The sequence below is a fragment of the Crotalus tigris genome, unplaced genomic scaffold (genome assembly GCF_016545835.1).
Source record: "Crotalus tigris isolate CLP2741 ecotype Arizona unplaced genomic scaffold, ASM1654583v1 scf7180000024124.1850442, whole genome shotgun sequence".
Taxonomy (NCBI): Eukaryota; Metazoa; Chordata; class Lepidosauria; order Squamata; family Viperidae; genus Crotalus; species Crotalus tigris.
The window spans coordinates 1425372-1448444 of record NW_024100400.1 but is presented as its reverse complement, the minus strand read 5'-3'; the positions used below and the strand labels follow the sequence as shown (position 1 = coordinate 1448444).

The following is a 23073-nucleotide window of genomic DNA, read 5'->3' as shown; positions in this document are numbered from 1 at the left end:
AGCCAACCACTGACTTAAGCCCATCTACCTATTCAATAAATCTCCCATCCTTTCACTTCCCTCAGTCTGAGCCTTCTTCCCCAGCTGTCAAGGTCTTTCTGGCAGAAGATCTACATCTCTCTCACCCTGATTGGAGGTGGCAAGTGCTCCTTGTACATTTTCTTTAAGCACTGGCTATGGGTAAGTGTCCTTCTGGGCTATTTTTTCTGCTCTGAGCCACTTGTTCTTTTTATCTAGCACAGGGAAACAAAAGTGGAGTTCTGGCTGCTTGACGCTGCTTTGCAAAAGGACTAGAAAGAGGATAGGCAGAGCTAAGGGATGGCCTAAGCGAGGCCCAGTTTCCCTCCCACAAGTAGAGAAAATGTAGAGAAAACTTGGGAAATAAACAGTAGGTACGTTGTGTGCAATGCTAGTTTCTGTATGAAGTGAGCAAGCATGGCGGTGCCCTCCTTTCCCTTCCCTTACTGAATAGCCACTTTTGGAGAGATAGTTCAGTCTCAAGGAAATTCCCCCTGTGTCAAAGCAAAGTCAGGGGCTCTTTTCAGGGCCTGTTATCTTTCTGGAGGAATTGGGGAAAAGAGTTTTAAAAAACCATGCTCTCTCACTGCATTCATAATTACTAAGACCATGCAAAGCTTTGTCACTTGCCCAATGCTTTGAACACGGGTGTCAAACTTGCCACATCACATCACGCGATGTATCACAACTTTTTTTGCATTGCTGGAGCTGGGGTGGGCACGGGCTCCGTATGATGCAACCGGCCCACGGGCCAGCAGTTTGACACCCCTGGCTTTGTACAAGCCATTCCTTTGAAAGCACTTGGCCAAATAGCATGGTAGCAATATGCTGTCACTGCATTGATTTCCTTGTCCTTCCTGCTTTATGTTGTTCAGCAATTCCCATTCCTGCAAGAGTCTTCTGCTCATGACAGTTGAGGCTTTATGTTGTATGAAGTACCTCCTTGAAGCAGATTGTGTTGCCATGACAAGGAGAATTGCAGAGCCTTGTTCAGGCAAGTCCAAGCCACTTCTCATGAGTTTACAAATTACTCTCCTTGTAATTGTTCTGAAGTTTTCAAAAGACTGTAACATAATTGTCCCTGTGAGAGCTAAACTGTGAAATACCAAACCACTGATACCTTATTACCCAAATGATTCTGACTCAAGCCACATAGTACAGGATAGTTGGGGGGGATTTATGTTACATAAAAGCAATATAAGCTGGAAAATAGTATTTCAAACCGAACTAAACTGAGATAAAATCACCCAAATCATCTATTTACAGCAGAAAAAGCTGATGTTACTCAGTGCAAAGGAAAGTAGAGCTGATACATTGTAGAACCTGAGTTAAGGATCAGGAAATTATAGGCTCAGCTCTTACCTCTGCATTGGGATATTTCTTCTATCCACCCCATTCCCACCCCAGAATCCCCCCTTATTTTATGGGTTCTTTGGTGGGACTCAGTCAATGTAAAGTTTGGATTACACAAAGGAAGCCCCATATACATTAATTTGAACAATTCATTTAACTTCCTCATGAAGCAGCTGTATCTCAATAGATTACAATAATTTTAGAATAAGAAGCAAGGGAAAGGCTATTTGGATCAAAAACTAAATCCAACTCTCAAAAAATAGCCATGTTAGTTCACTAGGGTAGGGGAATTTCTACACTTCAGAAATACTTTTCTTATGGACAAACCCAAATGCTACAACTGTAGGCAAGCTAAAATAGTTATTTTATTTTTTTTATTTCTGAAGCAAAAAAAAAAACAACAACCAGAATTCACTACCTTCTTCTCTCTATTACCATAGTAACCTTCCATCCTTTTTGTTGTAATTCCATGCCAATGCATTTTCTATTTTCCCCTTTATTCACACACAACTTTCATTCATCCATCTGTACTCTTTCTCTATCACTCACATTCCTATACAACTATCTCTGTGTGTTTTATATAACCATAAACCTCCACACATAATGATTTAAGCATATTGTATGCACAAACCAAATATGAATTTTCATTTTACAATAAAGTTAGAATATAAAATCAGATTGTCAAATGGATTGTCAGCAGCTGGCTAGATGATAAGGAGGGGAGCAGCAAATAAAAAATGAAATAAGTGATCAGACAGAATTCAGGGCTTTAAAGGGGAAGGGAATCTGCAGGGTAGAGAAAAGGAGAGAACATACAGTAGGTGAAGGAAAATAGGTAAGGAAGGAAATAGGATAATTATACATTGCACACAATTTTCCCTGCGTTGGGCTTGATAGAGGACAGAAAAACAAGAGGTTTTCAGGTGAATGTGCCTGCAGTTTGCTCTCTGCTCCCTACCAGTAGGATTACATTATGGAAAAAATCCCCCTCTTTGCCATAAATGAGGGTGAACAGGTACCCAAATCATGAGAATGATCAACATACCCAGTTCTAGGCTTTCTTTGGGGGCAATGAGGTTTCTAAAAGCCATTTAACTCCCCCCCCCCCAAGCAGAGGGCCAAGAATGCGACTGCTCCTGACAGAATTCCACCACCTCCCCCCCCCCCCCCCTGCCATCCCTGCTCACTGTTTCTTTCAGATATTACCAAATACTATCACCTATGGGTCTGCAACAGAACTGGATATTGTATAGGCGTTACCAATATAAATTTATGTCTACTACATGGAGGTTTGAGTCATTGGAAAACAACTGATCTTGGAAACAGATAAAATCACCTAATATCTAATGAAGTGGGTGGCCCTAACAAATTTAATAAATTGAAAGATCTTGAGATGACTCAAGAAGGAAAACAATATTTGAAACATGTCAACATTTTAAAAATAGCAGTTAAAAGCTGGAAAAAAACGCAACTGGATTAGAAAATCAGAAGGCCCTGCATTTTATTTGTTTTTGCAGAGGACAGCTAAGTTACTGGCATGTCATAGAACTTACAGTATTTAAGCCTAAAAATATTTATGTCTTCCTTGTTCCATATTCTCAGGATCAGAAGCTGCTGCAGGTTTTCTTCTGCTGTTTGTCTGCTTCCTAAATGTGGCATCTTTTGCTGATAGATGCTGCCAAATAATTTATTTAAAACCATGAGCTGGGATTAAAGCAATGAGGGCTCCCAGCAAGACAAGTCAAGATGAGAGTGTTGATGATCCATAGCTTACAAGTGCTTTGTCTGCATTTAGCTGGGGAGAAAGCTTTTTAAAAGGCAGTAATTAATGTTGCCCTCAATATTTACACTTTTTTTTTTTTAAAAAAAGTACTCTGAATTTGCTTCTATTACATTTTGAAACATAAATTAACTAAAGGAATCTCTGCACTTTAACGTGAACATTTACTATTTCTTTTTAGCAGAATTGTTCAGATAGGGTTCCTGGATGATAAGAATTTGTTTCTCCTAGCACTGCTGTAAGAATACTTACTTGAAATGTTATTTCTCATCTGAGGGGGGCAGGAGTTTACATTTTAAGTAAGGTTGACAGGCTAACTGGGAAACAGGTATGGTTTTGATGCTGCTGGTATGTCTAGCAAGATGAGTGGGAGAAAATTAAAACCTCTTTTCAACCTTGTGGGCATAGCTGCAATTGGGCAATAAGTTGTTTGGCAAAAAAAGGGGGGGGGAGTTTGTAATATTTTAAAGTGAGACCTTTCTTTTAAACAATAATGCTTCTTCTGAGTTCCTCAATAGCTGAAATATTTTTTTCAAAGTTGCTCTGCAAGTTCAAACAGATAATAGGTGCTCTCTTATGGGAACAGACATATTGCAAAAGGTCAGATGGTGATTGAGAGAGTGTTAGTTTGTTCCTCCTTCTTATGGTTATACTTGCAAGGAAAGGAAAAGTGATAATATAAATGATAATCCTGCAGAATAATTCAGTGTCTTCAATCTCTTGATGTTGTGGGTATTGTTTATGAAAAATATACCTCACTTATTGTATCTGGGCTTAGAAACTGGGCCTGACTGACCTGGTTAATACTTGGAGGTGGGACCATGCAGGAATCCCAGGGCTGTAGGATAGACCAGAGAATCAAAGAAACACCTCAGAAGAAGGCAATAGCAAGCCATTTTCACATTATCTTCAGGAAAAGTATATGCCTCTTATTATCTCATTGTTATCTTACTCTCTTATTGAGGAAACATTGCACTTAGGCAAGATGACATGCAGCTGCTCAGATATTAGTGTTTTTCTTACCTTGGAAAGAACTTCTATTATGGTACCCAAGTCATGTGTCTGTTATTAGTGCAGAGTCCTAGACCAAGGAAAATTATCTAATTCAGTCTTCCTAATTTGGGCAATCTCCTGAAATGTAAACTTTAATTCCTACAATATGGTGTAGTAATTAAGGTGTTGGACCAGGAATGGGAAAACTCATGCTCTGGTGTGCTAATTGCCACAGAAGTTTACTTGTCTAGTTGTCTCTCTTACATTGTAGGGAAAAAACAGAAGGAGGGAATGTTATGCATGTTAATTTAAGTTCCTGAATGAAAGAAGAGAGAAAGAAAGAGAATAAGAATCATCATTAGATTGGCCATTGCTGAGAATTCTGGGGAATAAAACTTTATATATGTGGAGGATACTGAGGCTGTGGGAAAGACTGACACAGCTGAGGGAAGCTAGGGAAAGAAAATATTAATTTCAGTTGGTGAACTTACAGAAAATAGATTCTCACTAGATCAGCTACTCTAGATGATCAGAAATGCTTTCAGTAACAAAGATAAATGTCCCAAGAGCATGTATTGTATATGGCTCAGAATTTAAGTAATAGAAAAGTTATATTTGGTTAGTTAATGAAAAGGTGACAGGGCAGAGATGGTGAATGCAAAATCATTCTAAACACAGACATCTTCCTAATTCACATGAGGTTAAGACTACTTTTATTAAGTGGTTACATGCAGTTTAGTTTTGGTCTCGTCTGTCTGGTGCTGCTGAGAACAATCTTTCAAATCTTACTGGACTATACCTCATTTCCTTTTTATGCTCATTTAAATTAGGGAGGTATCTATCTTAGCATCTTCTGCAAATTTTTGCTTGTTTTTTTCCTTGTGGTTTTTTAAAGGTTTCATTCATCTCCATCAAAGTTTTCTTTCTTACTCTTGTAATATTTTGAATTTGAGCAATTTTTAATAAATTTACAGCAATGGTGGTTAGACATTCATGGCAGAATAAGCTAACAAAGGAAGTTAGTTCCTATTTGGTCTGAGTCTTTTCCAATAAGGTAGTTTGTGGTCCATTAGGTGATTATAAAGAGAATACTGAAGGGTTGTAGTCTGAGGTTAATACACCTGTAACTAGGGAACACTTGCTAAGCTTGAATGAGCTTTAGACCAGAGGACAGATGAACTATATCCTAACATATAGAAGGCACTGACTGACGGTCTGGCCAAAGTATTGTCCATTATCTTTCAAAAATCTTGGACAACAGGTAAAGAGCCAAATGACTGAAGGAGGGCAATCATTGTTTCTTCTCCAGGAGAATATGGGGAATTAAAGATAAGAGCATGGCATCTACCTGGGAAAATTTTAGAGCAGGGTATCATGCAGTGATATAAACACGTTGGAAACAATGCAGGGATTAATAGACGTCAGCATGGAATGGGAATCACTGGCTTTGTGAAAAAGTTCATGAAATTTCAGTTATAATTAATTATAGTATAACATTGGAGTATAAAAGGCAAACACAGGCTGTATTAAGGGAAATAAGGTTCCTGAATCACAGGATTATTATTTCCTGTATTCTACTAAGCTGCTCTTAAGATTTTAATAATGTTCTGGATACCATGCTTAAGAAGAGTTGAGAAAAAGAACAAGGTCACAGAAGGGAAATCAGGAAAGTCATTGGAATGAATGGAAAATACTTGGAAGAACTGTGTAAATTCAGCCTTGAAAAGGCAAGACCGGGGAAGGATATGGTAGTATATCAAACATGAAATAGAATTATGGTAGCCTCAGGTTTTTTGTTTTCTGGCTATAGTTTTAAGTTAGAGACCCATCTGTCCTCTGTTACAACTATTGAAGCATGAGTAAAAACGCCATTATTTTCCTGGGTCTAGTTCTCATACCCCCAGAAGGGTAGAGGAAACCATTAAAAAAACTGCCATTATTTTCATTTTCCCCCAGAAGACTAACACCCATCATCTTGTATCATTCTTGGGATTTTCAGAGGGAAAAAAGGCAATGCGAAGTGATACTCAAAGACTCTTGTTTTGCCTTTCCTCCTCCCCAATGGCAGTTTCTCTGTAGCCAAAATCTGATAGGCAATTTCAGCTCTGTTTTTCAGCACTACTTTTACCCTCATTCTCCCACACAAACATACACTTACCCTCATTGCTGCTCCAATTAACCTTCCCAGAATCTTTGAGAAAGTTGTTTTCTAGAGCTAGCGATGGTGGTGGTTGTGGCAGTGAAAAAGACACAATGGGTGAGTGTGGGGGGGAGGGGGAGGGGAAGGAGCATTCCCTGAGAGGAATATTTTTCCAATCCTCAGTATTCTGGCATGTCTTTTAATAGAGTTTGGAACATTGGTTTCTTCAATTTTGGAAAAGTTTAATTTTAGATCCAGTGTTGAGCCTGGCTGAAAACATCCTCATTACATTACTACATATAGGTGATATCTGTAGTGTATCAGGAAGGCTATGCTGGGGAAATGGCATAACTCCACATTATGCAGCAGGTTTTCTCCATCATGGAGCCTTCTCTTGGACTTCAGCATTTAACAGGATGTACCAACAGCTTTCATGGATGGCTGTTAAGTTCGACAATATTTGTCTTAGCAATAGCAGTAACATTAAGAAGACAGGTATCTTTATTTATGTCTATGACCAGCAGCCTGACCTCAAAACTATTCTCCCTCATTGCCACTACTCCTTCTACAACTGACTTTCAGCGACATTTAATATCCATGTTAAAGAACTGAGAGAAAGTTAAAAGAAGTATTTTCTATTAATGAAATACAGTGCACAATGGATCTTTCATTCTGTGGTAACATTTTAATTCAAGGGAACAAGATGCTACATGTTGCAAGGTTAACAAAGCATTGCTGTTTAGATTCTTCATAATTACAAAGGTTATATGTATTTGAAAAGTCCATAATTACCTCTGTTAAGTGATGCTGAACTGTTTATATCACCAGTGATGAAGGAGGATTCTGATTGCTTTCGAACTGTGTCATTCCACATCCTGCGAATTCGGCTCTGCAGAAGCACAAGAAGAAGGGGCAGAAGATGAACATCAAGCAGAGGATCCATAGGAAATAATGACCTGTTTCTTCCTGTTTCTGTGGAGATGGCTTCTGGCAGTGCAGGAAGTAAGCAAGGTGTTTTGATTTTCTCTCTGAAATTGTTCTCTCTGGGCAAAGAGCTCCCTGCTTTTCCTAGAGCAATATGCAGCTTACATGTATGACCTCCAGAGCCGCCCAGAGTGGGTCAAGTTGAAAGTCTTGGACCTTTTGTCTGACTTGGGAAAACCAAGTGCATTAAGCCTTTCAGAAGCTCATGCACTTATAAGACCACTTAACACCTTCTACCCTGGAACGGGGGGGGGGAGGAGTCACTTGTTCCTATTCAAGAATGTTATGTTAAAGTTCAAGACAATTTCCACTTCTTAGAATTCATCAAAAATGCAAAAATAGGTTTATCATTTTCAGCTCCCCTCACTCTAATAATAACACAACTTCATGAATCCTTCTCTTTTTTTGTACCTTAAACAAGGTAAAAAGTAATAAAATAGATTTCAAGCCAGAAAGCTATCCAAAGCTATGCCGAAATACGAACAAATCCATCTAATCCACTATTTTTTTCCAAATTGGAAACTTGCAAGCAGTACAAGTGCCAGTGCTGCAGAGTAGTTAAGATGTTGCCTTCAGTATACCCTTAGCCACAGAACATTCCTGGCTGAGTTAATGTTGGTCCATCTCTCTTAGTCCAATTGCACAAGTCATTGTTGTGGGAAAAGATAAGAGGAGGAGAAATGCTATTTGTGGTGCCTTGAGCTCCTGAATAAAAAATCAGTTAAGTAAATAAAAACAAAAGAGTTTCCTACTTAGTTAATGTCATGAAAACATAATACTCATTCTACCTCTCCAATGTTCAGACTGTTACTAGGGAAGTAGGTAATATTTTTGTATGCAAGTATCTGAGAGAGGTGCTTGTAAATGTTTCATAAATTGATATATAAATTGAAATGTATGTTCAAATTCCCAAGTCTAGAAATGTATCGAGGAGGAGAAATATGGCATACCTGATGCTCTATGTCTAAATTAGTCTGAGAGAAAATTAATGCAGTAATTTAGATTATATTTTTCACTAGCTACATTAATAATTCACTTGCAATAAGTTTCAGCATTTACCATATACCTTTTTGGCATTAAATTCTGTTAATGAAATATAATGCATATATACATGTAAACAATTTCAGTAAAATAAAATAATAATTCTCAAGCTGAACTCAAAGGACAACTTTTTATTCCACCCTTCAAACAAAGGTAAGATGTATACCTGGTGAGAAACCTGAATTTAATTTAAATTTAAATTCTAGCTTTCCTCTACAGTAATTATATTTTTTATGTTCTAGTATTTAAAAAAAATAAAGGGAAAAAAACTTCACAAAGCAATCACAAGTAGCTGAAGACAAGTACCCCCATATAAAAGTGGTTCAACTACCATCTTGCCCCAAAGTCTGGAAGAGCAGCCAAGTTTTCAGGGTGGGGTCATCTGGATGTGTGTGTGTGTGTGTGTGTGTGTGTGTGTGTGTGAGAGAGAGAGAGAGAGAGAGAGAGATTCCAGAAGACAGGTGTCACCACAACAAAAACATGTTTCCAAGGTTCCACAAGATGTTGGATAGTAGCAAAACAAATTTAAAAAATATTGTTCATGCACAAGAGTAAAATGAGATCAGCATAACTGCTAAAAATTATTATACATTATACAATTTAGTAAAATATCAATGTCAGAGGTGATTATTTATTTATTTATAAAAATGTTTATAGTTATAATCTCTACATATAGAGATTTTTTTGTCTTTTTCTATTAAGAATCGATATTAATATAATTTCAGTAATTCAGGAGTGTGGAAATAGAGGGTTATTACAGGGTAAAAAATTGATTCAAGTTATCTGCCATATATCTGTCTGTCTGTCTGTCTGTCTGTCTATCATTATCTATCTCTCTCTATATATCTCAACTCAATCTACCTAACAGGGATGTTGAAGGAAAAGATGTGGGATATCACATACGTTGCCTTTTGCTTCTGGAGAAAAGGGTGTCAATTACATAAATAGATCTATAATAAATCTGCATGCCGTAACTAACTGTTGCAAACCATTTCATTAATCTGTGCAAGAAAGAAATGTCAATTATTTCCTAGAGGTAAAATGTTGCTATTGTAATCCAACACAAAGCTTATTTTCCCACTGCAGAAATTTCAAACCAAATTAAGAATATCATTATTGACTGCTTCAGAAACTTGAAAAGTTGTGAAACAGTTCTGATGTTATGCTTAAAAAAATGCATTGCAGTAAATAAAATATTAGAGGTTCTTTCTTGGTAGAGGCCTGGGCCTTAAAAATTCTCAGTACTTCTCTGCTACTTCCTTAGTGTGAGCTAGAAAAATCATGTTAAGATTCATTCACACCCTACTTGAGCTTCCTTCTCTCACAAGCATACTTCAAGATATTTTTTTTTCAAATTTTGATAAAGATTTGTTAAAAGTAAAGCAAGGAAAGGGGTGGAACACAAAGAACACAGTGAACAGGTAATATTTTGCACATCATTTTTTATATACAATGATCTAGATGGCTTTGTCTAACCTTCCAAATCTGTAAACTGAGATGGCAAAGATGGGGTTCCAAAATTAACCATTTTAGCTTGCAAATTCTGTTTAAGTTCTTCTAATTTTGCTGCTTATCTCCCAGCACAAACCCCATCCTTCTGCTTGTGAAATTCTGGGTCAAAAATACTTTCACAAGGTATTAATGACTTTTAAATGATGTTAAGGATATGAATAACATTAGCACTTTTTGACAGTTTTATCTGTTCTTAGCATTTTTGAAAAGAACATTTGCTTTTTATATATTTATTATTATTGGCTACTCTGTATTTTTAACAACAAGGAACTTCCATTTATTTAATGAACAATTAATTCAGACTAACAATCTGGCTAAAAACATTACAAAAGCCAATCACATTTGCAGGAGTGCAAATTACTTAGAAAAAGCCTTGGAAAATTTAAAAGAAAAAGAACGATGCTTGATGAATATCAATATTGGTACTTTATAAGCCTTTCCTATTATTGTCAGAGTTGAACCTGACTTGAAGACAGCTTTGGTTTTTCTTAGGGCCACTGACAGCATTTCCTCCAGCCTCCCCCATCAGTCCCTGGTATTCAGGGCATTGCCTGGACAGCCAGCATATCAAATCTCTAACTAGTGAGAACCATGTGGAAGCAATGCCCTTCAAAGTATCCTGAGCTGTTAGGATTTCATGTGTTCCAATCAACACTTTAAACCTTGTTCATTCTATTAATCAGTGGGGAACCAGCTGATTCAATGCCAAAGCAACAAAGTGTGCATTCTGGCATAGTACTGTGACACTACACTGCCCTTTAAGACCTGTGTCATGACACCAAGTGCATGCATGTAGTTTGTGTTGCTTTTTTGCAGTGGGTTTTATCAGCCCCTTCACACCCCAGAGATGCCCAAGTGCTGTTTCCTAAGTAAAGATAAAAAAAGAAAAGAAAATTCCTTATGCATTTTAATGCAATAGTAAATTTGCAAAAAAAAACAAAAACCCTCATCTTTCTTGAATCTGTTTCTGTACTTTACCAATTAAAAACTTAAATGTTGAATGATCAAGGTCAGGAGAGTGGAGAGATGAGTCTCCGGTGTGGTGCCTATGAGCACAAGTTGACCCACCAAGTCTTTCTTGATGGGAATATAACATCTGTAAAGCAGCTAACACGAAGCATTTCTCAGCACTCTGTACCATGATTTTTGTGGGGGAAGTCAGACCAGAGCTTTAATATATCCTTCCCCTTTCTGCAATCGGAAGATTATATAAAGGAAGAGCCCTTGTTTACAGGAGAAGAGAGAAGACCAAGCCAAAGAACGTGGCAGACAAATACTTGCTAAACAGCAGAAGGTAAGAGTTATAGGTCCAGTTTGGGCATGGGGACATAGTCAGACAGGGAAGAAGGCAGTCTTTTTATTATAAAAAGTTTTATACAACTGAGTGTTCAATCTCGTTTGTTCTAAAACATTCTTCCTACAGTTGTTTAACCTACTCATGTATTCTATCACTATGCCACTAGTCTTATCGCTTATAATCCAAGATCCTATTTTATCTCTTAACCAATAACTTACATTTTATGCTATGCTTTCTGTCCTATACTTATTGCATTGTTTATATTTTTCACACTGAAAACCTGCTTCAAGATCACATGGTGTGGACGAGATAGAAAGAGCTATCGAGCACTTGGTCCTGCTGTCTGATAGAATTTGGGATTTTTTCATAGACTCTCTTCTGCTGCTAATAACTGCTCTAGGCCTGAAGCTGTGCCCTTAGATACATTCTTGAAATCTCAAAGGAATAGCTAGTCTTTGGATTGCTCTTCAATGCCAGTGCTGTGGGCTGTTTTCTGGCTCACTACCAGTGAGTGAACTTCTGTTAGAAGCTTGGGGGTCATCTGATGTCCCTGGATCACTGCTATCATTCTGGTGTCGCTCTCTCTCCTTCATTGCTGCTTCTGCTCTCTCCTAGCTCTTCAGGGCTTCAGTTTTCTTTCTTCGTTTAGCTCTCTTCCCAACAGTACAACCTATTCTGATGTAGTTGAGCCCTTTATAAAGGATAAGCTCATAATAGGAAATTGCACCAGTATTTTGTCTTTTTTTAAAAAATGTGATGTCACTATGTTAGTTTTTTCAGGAAGCACATTATATAGGAGATGGACAAGTTAAGTCTGAGGCAGCTGTTGGTGATTAATAATGGGCAAAGAAAGAAATGAGGGACTTTGAAAGGAACATAGAAAGGGCTGAACTGTTTCATGATATTTATTGTGAAGCAAGTGGGAGAATAATGGACAATAATCTGAGATCAGGCCTCTGAAAGGCACAGAAAATTGTGAGTAACTTCATGGGTCTATTACAAAAAAGGGGCTACAGCATTGGAAGTTGGACTATGGAATAAAACATAACTTCTGGTTATGGGAAGGCATCCTATTCAGGTTATTCAGGTGTCCAAGCAGAAACACCAAAAAGAGAAGGGGAGAGGGGGGGAGGGAGAGAGAGAGGGAGAGAGAAGGGGGGGGAGTGTTTCCTATTTACAACAAATTTTCCCCTTTCTCTAACACTGTTCATCCAGACAATTATGGACACTTCCAGATGACAGACTGTTTCATTATCCATTATTTTTTCTTTATTTCAAAATTAGAATGAATGAACCAGGACTGTTCATACCATTTCACTCATCAAGACACTAGAAATATTTTATTACGGCTAATCTGGCCAGATCTGGTAGCAGTTGATAAAGTTTCATTCCTGCCCACCATGGTAAGCAAGACACATCACAGTCATTCAGTGCTCATCTACTGGCCAGGAACAGATTTCCCCATCTTCTCCATTTTATATTAATAAACAAATCCCTTCCCCAAAAAAGAAAGTAAATTAAGTATCCCATCTTTCTATAATGGTGGCATATTTGGGGGACTGGATGAGACAAAACAGACTCCAACTCAATCCTAGCAAAGCAGAGTTGCTATGGGTTCTTGGACCCTGTGGAGACAAGGACTTTCCATCTTTAGTTGTGGATAGGGTTAGTGTAGACCTGGTGCACAATCTGAGGCTCCTTCTAGACTCATGGCTCCTGCAGTTGGCAGGCCATGGCTAAGAGAGACTTTGTACACCTTTAGTGGTATGCCAGTTGCATCTGTTCTTGGACTTAGAGGCCCTGCTCACAGTAACTCAAGCCCTTTTAACCTCTCATTTAGATACTGCAAATGTGCTCTGTATGGGGCTGCCCCTGAAGAAGATTCAAAAGCTTCAACTCTGGCAGAATGAAGCTGTGTGAGTAATGAAAAATGCCAGATAGAAAACACACAATACCACTTCTGCATGAGCTGCATTGGTTACTGGTATGTTCCTGGATGCAATTTAAGGTGCTGGTTGTCACCTTTAAAGCCCTACATTGTTTGGGACTGGCTTACCAAAGAGGTCGCTTTTCCAAGAATCTCTACCAGTATTTGCTATATTTACACATCTTTTTTTTTTTAGCCTGTCTTCTTTTTACTGGTTTCAGGATGTGCTGTATGTATGTGAAAAGTCCAGTCCTTTCTGATCATCTCTCACTTGCTTTAACCATTGATATACCTGTTGTACATGCAGATAGGAAAGGATGAACCAATCAGGATTTATAGGTGCTTGCCCTTCTCTTTGTATGCAGAATGCTTGTTGAAACTGTGACCAGTGAACAGAAAGATATGTGTGTGCCAGTATCTCCATAGAGTGACCAATAGGTAGACACACATTGCCCCAATAAAATTAAATGCAGGTGTAAGTTGGAAAATATCACACATGAAGCAGATGAGACAAGGAAGCTCAATTGCAAGCTGCCTTCCATGCTGAGACAGGGCAAGATGAAACTGATACGATCTGTTCAAGCCTCTCAATGAGACTGATGAAGCATTGCCTAGCTATGGTTAACAATTTGTGTGGAAGAACCCAAAGTCACAGCAATCTATATTTGTTTGTTCATTTGTTCGTTCATTCATTCATTTATTCATTCATTCATATTGCTTGAGTGCTAGTGACTTTGAATGGTTGACATTGAACAAGCACGAGGCAAAGCATGATAATTTCCAGAGGATTTTGGAGACATGATGAAAGTTTTGAGTGCCAGAGCAGTAGTGGAGGACCTTCTGTACCTTTGCAAGCTGTGGCTTTCATATTTACATCCAATGATTTGCTTGTAGCTATAATGAATAATTGCAGTAAGCCTTTTTTTAGTAAATGCCTAAAGCATTTACAGATACTCATCACGTGTCTTCCCCAAGACATGTAAGACAACTCTGCAATCACCTGAAGGAAAAGCTTAGGACCCTCAGGATCAGGGGACCAAGACTAAGTATCTTGCTTATTCCTTGCTTATGTCTATGTCTCCTTCCAAGGATTTGTTAATGTTTCTAGAAATAAATTATATACGAAAAAAGATAATTGTATATCATCAAAGGTGCTGTGATGTGGCCCTCAAAGAGAAATGAAGTGGACTAGAGGGACCTGTGCCTAGGCCTGCATGACAGGCACACAAAAAATGGGACTCCTGCCCAAAATGAGCTTTTCATTTTGAGCTTTTCAAAGTTCTGAATAAGTCATGATGACAATGCTTTTAAGACTGCATTTTTATAATATTTTCTATGTATTTTTTCCTGTTAGCCATATTGAACACATTTTTTTTTCAAAAGTAACAATGGGATGCAAGTCCAATTAATAACAACAGCTAAGTAATTTTTTTCTCAAAACACAGGAATTTGGGGCAGAATCTGGCATGCAGTGAAAATCTTATATTTTATAAACTCCAGTCAGCCCATTTTATATTGTATAAGCAAACTGCTATAGAAACTGAGCTGAAAAGAACTGTAATAATTATGACTGAAATGTTAATTATTTGGGCAAAGTAACAAATTGTTCAACTTAAGAAATACTTTTTACCTGTGATCCTGTGGAGTACCGTCCAGGAGTTCGTGACCCAGAAGTTTTTCCTGAGCCGATGGAGTTCTCTGTACTTTTCCCACTACAACAATGTGTACGCAGACATTTCCCATATTCTTTACGTACCTAGTAAATTAAATTGTGATATTTATTAGCAGAAAATCCATTCTTCAATTTTGAAAATGATTATGTGTGTGCATATTGGGAAATTGACTCAGCTATAATTGTTTCTGAATATCTATTAGGGCTGCTACTGTCATATGTTAAAATATATAGTATTTGTTATGAAGGTGTTCAATTAAAAATCCAGACTTTTCAAGGAGTAATAAGAAATAAAATTTTGGGGGTACAAAAGGAAAGTCTATCTATCTAATTCAGAAATTTCCATTTTTTTTCTACCAATATGCTCTACATCATTGTATTTATGGTTCATTCATTCATATAATCACCTTTCAACATAGATAAGTACAACATGATTGAATTTTTTAAACTTTAAAATATAAACCAGCAAAATGAAGAGCACGAGAAAACATAAAGCAGAGTAAATCCACCTAAAACCTCTTCAAAATGAAGTAGAATAGAACAGTGTATTCTATCTATGGCTATGTAGATCAAAAGACATATAATCAGGATCAGAGTCACATGTATTTCTTGCCAACTCTATTGAATTTAATTTCTCAGTAAATTATTATTTGTAATATAGTCACTAGGATGCAGATATTTTTATGCTTTATGTTTTTAACAAATTTACATGAAAAACCTCTATATTCTGTTAACTGTTAAGTCAATATGTATTTCTGTTTAGCCAGAGTCCATTGCAATAGAAACGTATAAATACAGGGGAAAAAAACAGAGCATAAATTGGGAAACTAAAAAAAAAACCTCACTTAAATATATTTTCCTATTATTTGTTTTAAATTTTGAATATTGTGTTTTAGTTGCTCCTTGAATATTCAATATGAATAGAGAAGTAGAATATAAATTCAACCAATCAATCTTTAATAAATAAATCAACTGTAGTTCCAGACAAACACAGCTTTCTGGCTATTAATGCAAACCATACAAAATGATTCTCAACTACTTTTAATTCAAATTCCATTCCATGAGACCATTTCATTGCTGACTAAACTGTGACAAAAAATTTCTTCTTGATTAAAAGTGTTTCAGCTGAATTTTGTGCTAATTGGAGATAGCAACTCAGAAGGACTTAATGTAAGTAATAAACCAATTTATTGATTTATTAATTTTCTACCTCTCTTTTCCTACAATAAACAAAGTGACTTATGACAAATGATTTGTGCCCAGTATGAGGATGTGAGAGAGTAACTCAGTTAAAAAAATTCAGAAAGATCATTACTCCTAAATTTCATTACTTTCATTTTCTATAATCAGATTATGACTATAGCTATTAACTGAGACCTAATAAGAAATCTATAAGTGAAATACAGCAATGAAAAGATAGCATTTCTTTAAAAAGAACATGAACAATGGAAAAGGAGGAGAAGTTGCACTGATTATTAAGAAATATCCCCAGCTTCTTAGAATTAAAGACCAAAAGAAGCTGGATATTGCTGACATAATCATATGCTTATAAGAACTCACCAAAAGAATTACTAACACACAGTCCAGGTAAAATAATGCCCATGAGATCACAGAAGCACCCAGACTCCTACTAAGCCAAATATACTAATATACTAATCATTTTTAATTCAGCATATCCCAGAGAACTGTTTACTTGTCTAAGATTGGAAGGCTCCTTGCTTCCCATTCAGAGCAAGGATCAATACTGTATAACATTTTCTCTTCAGTGGTAGCTAGACATCTTCTGCCAGAAAGCCTTTCTATTCAGTTACTCACTTCTGAAGTATAATGCTACAGATTCTGGAAAACCTATTTAGCTATTTTGCATTTCTTTTCTCAATTGGACTTTAAAGATATTGAAGGAGGAAATATTTAGCTAACATATACTGTATTTTGGCATCTGAATTTCACCTAGAACGTGCCCTTGTTGTCATTTGATGTATTTTATTGGTGAACTTTTCAAGAATACCTAAAGAATTTAACTGCTCTCTAACACCAACTTCCACACACATGTTCTACCTGGAAGTGTCCTATTTGTGTCCCTATCATTTCAGAAAGGTGTCCAAAATGAAATTCCTAATTTCTGAGCTCAAAATAGAACTTCTTTGAATTTGAAACAATTCTAGAATAGTTTCTAGTATAGAATATCAATTGATTTGGTAAGGTTCTTTTCTGAATTTGAGAAAATAGCTTTACAAGACACCTGCTTAGTAGGAGAGGGTGACTCATTACAACTTCCAGGTTTTTAATGCTGGTACACCTCTGCCCAAAAATTAAAGTATAAAGGGAGAGCTTCAGGGGGATTATGTATTCTTACAAAGGAAGAATTGCAATAGCGGGGTGAGAAAACATATAACAGGAATAATTGGCTTCATATACTGGCCATGAAATTCAGATATAAAGATTTTGAGCTTGTACTGGTAAATGTTTATATTGCATCAAATACATCCTTTTATTACATGATATGATTACAATCAATATAGTGAACTTCCAAATACATTTTTTGATAATCATCATTGGCATTCAAGAGATAAAGATAATACTGCTGATCTAAACTTGACATTGCTGATTTTTAAATGTGATCTTCAAATTCTGGAAGGCAAGGACAATAATTATGTATACCTTACACTCAAATGTGTTAGATTTAATTTGTGTATCAAAAAGTAAAGCCAATGTTCTCAGAGGTCATTGTCGATCCAAGAGAGAGTGATCACCAGCCAGTGAGTGTGAACTTCCTAGTCTGATGGACTTAAACTCATATAACATGGGTTATAACTTACTGAGAGGTGAATCAGAATAAAATAAAAGGTTAATATGGTCCAAAGAATGTCTATCAAGACAATGCTGTATAGTCTCAAATCAGAGAATGCTATCAGTTGGGTCTTAATAGTCCATTCACTCATGGTTGACAAGCAATCAGTCTTCAATGTATTCATAAATTTGTTCCATAGGTTGAGAAAGAACATCTATTAACCAAACCCTCCTCCAAAAGTTTCCTTATAGATAGATCTCCCTGGTTTGACAATGATGAAAAAGCAATTGAAGACACAGATGAGATTTGCTCCGAGGCATTCCTTTGTACATATACAGGCTAGAATGCTGTCTCTAAGAAGAGGATATAAAAAGCTTGTTAAATCAAAGGGGGGGGGGGAAGCCATGCTGCTTCAAATTGATCAGGACATGAGCTGTCAGCAAGAAGTCATAATTCAGCTATATTTTGGCACTCTGTAGCTGGGATCCTGAAAGAATGGAGATTCATATTCAATATACCAATCACAATTGAGGATTGGGAAAATTATTATCATCGCCTGTTTGCTCTCTGGAACCTGTTGAGAAACAGTTACTAAATAACAATTTACCACCAACTGAAACTATACCCCTCTGGCCACCAATATTAGAAAATGAGATTAAATCTATTACAAAAGGCACGAAGAGCAATGAATAAAGCTCCTGTTGAAGACCTTCTACCAGCCAAGCTGTTCAAAAAATACTCAACCATGGGCCCCTCTCTTGGTAAGTTTATTTATATATATAAATAGCACCTGCCGTATCGCAGCCAAGGGGAAGATGGCAGTTGTAGTTCCTAAAAAGGATCCTAGCAATTACAGGCTCATGCATCTAGTAGGTATTGTGGCTAAAATATATGCCAGGTTCCTCTTGAGGAGAATTGAGAGTTGGGTGGCTGACAAGTACTGCACATTCTTGCAAAAGAACAAGCTGGTTTCAGGCACAGTCAATCCACTATTGCTTTGTCTTGAACCATCTAATTACTAAATATGTCAGTTAGGGGACACAGCTGATTGATGCCTTTATAAACCTTAGTTCAGCATTTGAGTAAACAGAAAAATATTATAGAGGAAATTAAAATTAACTGTCCTCAATACAGAACCCAGCCTGCTTGCACTGACCAAAGTCCTTTATACAAAGAGTATACTGTAAACTCTATTTAGGATTAAAGAAGTCATGACAAGGAGGACTGACTGTCTTACTCACAAAGGGGTAAAATAAGAGTGCATAGTTGCACCACTGCTATTCACTCTATATGTTAACGACTTACCATGACTGATGAAGGATTCTGAACTACACATGACTGTGATATTCAACATATGTTGCTATGTGTTGACAATATGATTTTTACTATTCTATTTTGGGTTGCATTCATTGTTAGGATTTCGCTACTACTGCCCTAATAATTCTTTGATTATTAATACATCAAAATAAAGATCTTTTTTAAAAAACACCATCTCAGCCATAGATGGCTATTAAATGGTGAATCAACTAAGCAAGTCAACATCTTTCCTTATCTAGATGTAGTCTCCTATGAGACTGGATCTTGATTCCTTCACCATCAAAGGAGTTCACCCTGAGAAGGGCAGATAGAAATTCAATGTTAAAAATAACAAAGCATTATGATTCAAATTCTTTAGCCCCAATTATTAAGGCATGCAGAGTCAATACTACCCCTATGCTTTTATATGGAGATGAAGTTTGGGTCTTATAACACAAGTCATTACTAGAGCAAACAAAATCATAGCATCTGAGTAGTATTTTCGGTGTGGATAAAAGGACCTCAGCTGCTGCAGTTAGAGTTGAATTAGAAATTTAAACAATTTGTTCTTTGTCTAAAATCAGCCCACACAATTATTGATGCAAATCAATGCTATGAAACTTACAGATCACAAAAATTGTGTCTAATAGAATAGGCAAAATTTTTAATTAGGGACCTTTTGGACAAATTATATCAGGAATGTATGGTCTCTCTGTTACTTGTCTGACTCTCTCTGGAAGACAAGAGAAAAGATTTCTGTACAAAGAATTTAGGATATACTAGATACTCCAAAAGATACAGCTATCCTCAGTAAGCTGGCACATTGAAATGGATTAGCTGTTTTAAACACAACTTTCAAATTACAAAGTATTAAATATAGAAATGCTCAAGAATTTTAGGGAGCTATTTACTTGAGTGAGATTTGGGCAGCTGGACATAATGATTAAAAATGGAAGGTTTAGTCAAGTTTCTTATGATGAATGTACTTGCTTTTTTTTTAAAGCTCTAGAGGTAGAGGAGACAGCACAAATATTATTTGAATGTCAACTGTATAAGAAAGAGAGAGTCATATCTTGGACTCCACATTAGACAAACAGCCTTTTGGGATCTTTGCATTAAAACAACTTACTTCATGTGAGGTCAGAACTTCAAAATTATATGTAATATGGCCCTTTATCTGAACAAAACAGCGCAACTGAGAACTGCATATGTGGATCTGGTTGGTTAATTGTATGGATGACACAGAAATACCAGTTTCATTTTCATTTAGTTATGTCTTTTACTCTATTTTATAACAAATGGTTTTATAATCATTTTATAAAATATTTTTTATTTTGATCTGGCATAATAGCTAAACAATAAATTATTAAAGACACAAAAATGTGAAACCACAGCTCGTTTAGCAAGTTTTGGCCTTCATTTGCACCCAGTTCTTCCCTAGGAGCTAGGATGTCATAATGTATTGGTGTAGTGTGTGTTGTGGATCCAAGCAGTGTGGCCTTTTGGAACTGACAGATGGAAATTTTGTTAACAACCAAGATTTTTTGGGATAGTATTATTATTAATTATTAAATATAGAGATTTCACTTTGTCTTACAACTTGCAGTCACATCAAACTACATTTGACATTTGAACCATTGTTGGACAAGTTTTTGAATTACATATTTTTTTGTTTTAGATGCCAACTGATTTGAGTTTGACCATTTCATTGCTGATTCCTTATTCAAAACAAACTAAAAAGGTACCTGTTGTTACTGCTATTTAGTATGAGCAGCGGCATTAAGAGTAGTAATACTGAATAATTGTAGTAGTAATCCTTGGGACTAGTCAGTGACAGAGAAACTTTTTCAGGGTGCCAGAATACATGTGTCAACACTGCAACAATCTTCTTGGCTGAAGCCATTTTTGTTTTGTTTTCTGTTGCCACAGAACTGGCGGGGGGGGGGGATGAGTGGTTTAAAGGTTAGAATAAACCATAAATTGTCCCGTGGGAACCAAGGTCATTGCTGCCTGACTTTTGGCAGACTTTCTAATGGAAGGCTCAGTCTGCCAAAAGTCAGGCAGCAATGACCTTGTTTCCCAAGGGACAATTTATTGTTTAGTCTAACCTTAAAGCCACTCATTCCCCTCTCCCAGTACTGTGGCAACTGAAAATGAATCAAAAATGGCTTTAGCAAAGATTGTTGCAGTGTTGACAGTTGGCTCCCCTAGATAGAGAACAAATCCAGCAGATGAAGAAAAGTTAGAGTTAGGAATCTGCCCGAGGCTTATGAATGTGCTTATCAAAAAATCTACATATCAGTCTATCTACCTTGACATCAGTACTTTTTACCTAAGTAGCTTCTGTACTAAATACTGTAATTTTCCCTTGTACAACCTACAATCAAGAATTTGTTTTATTTCATAATAGGTCTCCCCTTTACTAAAAGGGGACCAACTACTTTTTTGGGAACAGGTCTTAAGTAGGATTCCCTGACAGGTTTTAGTAAACTGCAGTGGAAAACAGGGTGGACTTTTCCCAAGAGATGAGGGAGTATTAATTCTACTGTAACAGGGTTTATAATTCGAACTATGGGGAAGGGACCGAAGAATTTTGGTCCTAATTTTATATTAGGCAATTTGAATCTTAAATACTTTGTAGAGAGATAGATATATTCTTTAAGGAAACCTCTTGCCTTGGAGTTCTGCTTTTATTGGTCTCATCTATAGGAACCATGACATTATGTTGTTAAGGCTAAACTTGTTACATTTTTCCATCGTTTTCCAACCATGGCATAAAACAGCAAGTATGCTTCCCTTTTTATTTACCTATTCATGGGAAGAAAGATTCTTTGCAATATGTACTCCCCAGGCCATATATTGGATTGCAGCTACTGTACAGCCTTCCATTACTATCCTTATCTGCATGCCATTTTTCCATGACAAACTGCTCAAAATGACTCAAAACAATCTCATAACATTTCCATATATTCATCAAAAGATAAACCATTATAATAGTGACATGAATCTTAATAGATTAATCAAAATGACTAGTAGAGTCAAGCTGGTCCCTGCCCTTTTACTCAAGTGGAAATGAACTGGATTAAAAGTAGCAGGCATCAAGACTAGTCATGTTTCCAGCTCGCTGACTGACCTTTCAAGGTAGGTGGTCATTCTTAAGATCAAGACATGCCATTTGGGGGCCAGTTTCTATGTAATCTTGCTGATGAAAAAATGAGTTTCTATGTTAGGCTATTGCCAAAGAATACGTAGGTGGATATCAGAGAAAGAAAGGGAGAATAAACCTGACTAAGTGTTTCTGGCTTGCTGGAAAGCCACTCTTCAATCATCCTATGTTTACATGCTAAACCTGTTAACAGGCTGACGTGACAAGAGCAAGATCCACTGAATATTGTACACCCTCAAAGTAATCATCATCATCATCATCAGGGGCTGCCACAAAAAAAGGGGATCAACCTATTCTCCAAAGCGCCTGAAGACAGGACAAGAAGCAATGGATGGAAACTAATCAAGGAGAGAAGCAACCTAGAACTAAGGAGAAACTTCCTGACAGTTAGAACAATTAACCAATGGAACAACCTGCCTCCAGAAGTGGTGAATGCTCCAACACTGGAAATTTTAAAAAAGAGATTGGATAGCTATTTGTCCAAAATGGTATAGGGCAGCGGTGGTGAACCTATGGCACACATGCCAGAGGTGGCACTCGGAGCCCTCTCTGTGGGCATGCACGCCATTGCCCAGCCCTGCCTCCCCCCATGGCCCCTGCCCTCACCAGCAGCCCCCCCAGCAGAGAGTTGCCCCCGGGAACAGCCCGCACGAAGCAGCGCAGCCAAGCACATGGCAGCAGGGACAAGACTCCACCCTCGCGCCCTGTCATGTGTAGATGATGCTGTGGGGTGCGGGCAGAGGGCATGGCTGCCATGATGCTGCTGGGCTGCCTGGGCAATCTACAGTGAGTGGTGGTGGGTGGTCCTGTGGGCAGGGGGATAGGGCAGGGGGACAGGGTGGTTTTGGAGCACTAGGTCTCTAAAAGGTTCGCCATCACTGGTATAGGGTTTCCTGCCTGAGCAGGAGGTTGGACTAGATGACCTCCAAGGAATGGAATGGAATGGAATAGAATAGAACAGAACAGAATAGAATAGAAATCAGAGTTGGAAGGGACCTTGGAGGTCTTCTAGTCCAACCCCCTGCTCAGGCAGGAAACCCTATACCATTTCAGACAAATGGTTGTCCAATCTTAAAAATTTCCAGTTTTGGAGCATTCACAAC

The 23073-nt window shown here is 37.4% G+C and overlaps 1 protein-coding gene across 28 annotated transcripts in view; it reads right to left on the bottom strand.

The window, feature by feature from the left end:
- The window catches only part of ADGRL3 (adhesion G protein-coupled receptor L3), a 638839-nt gene that overhangs the window by 74449 nt on the left and 541317 nt on the right, over nucleotides 1-23073 (bottom strand). For all 28 annotated transcript variants that reach the window (XR_005554203.1, XM_039322771.1, XM_039322772.1 and 25 more), the window contains 2 exons: nucleotides 14676-14801; nucleotides 7077-7173 (listed from right to left, as the gene is read on the bottom strand). Coding sequence is in view for 27 of the 28 variants with exons in the window: in XM_039322771.1 (XP_039178705.1) it covers nucleotides 7077-7173; nucleotides 14676-14801 (223 nt within the window). In the remaining variant the exon portion in view is untranslated. The remainder of the gene's footprint in view (nucleotides 1-7076; nucleotides 7174-14675; nucleotides 14802-23073) is intronic.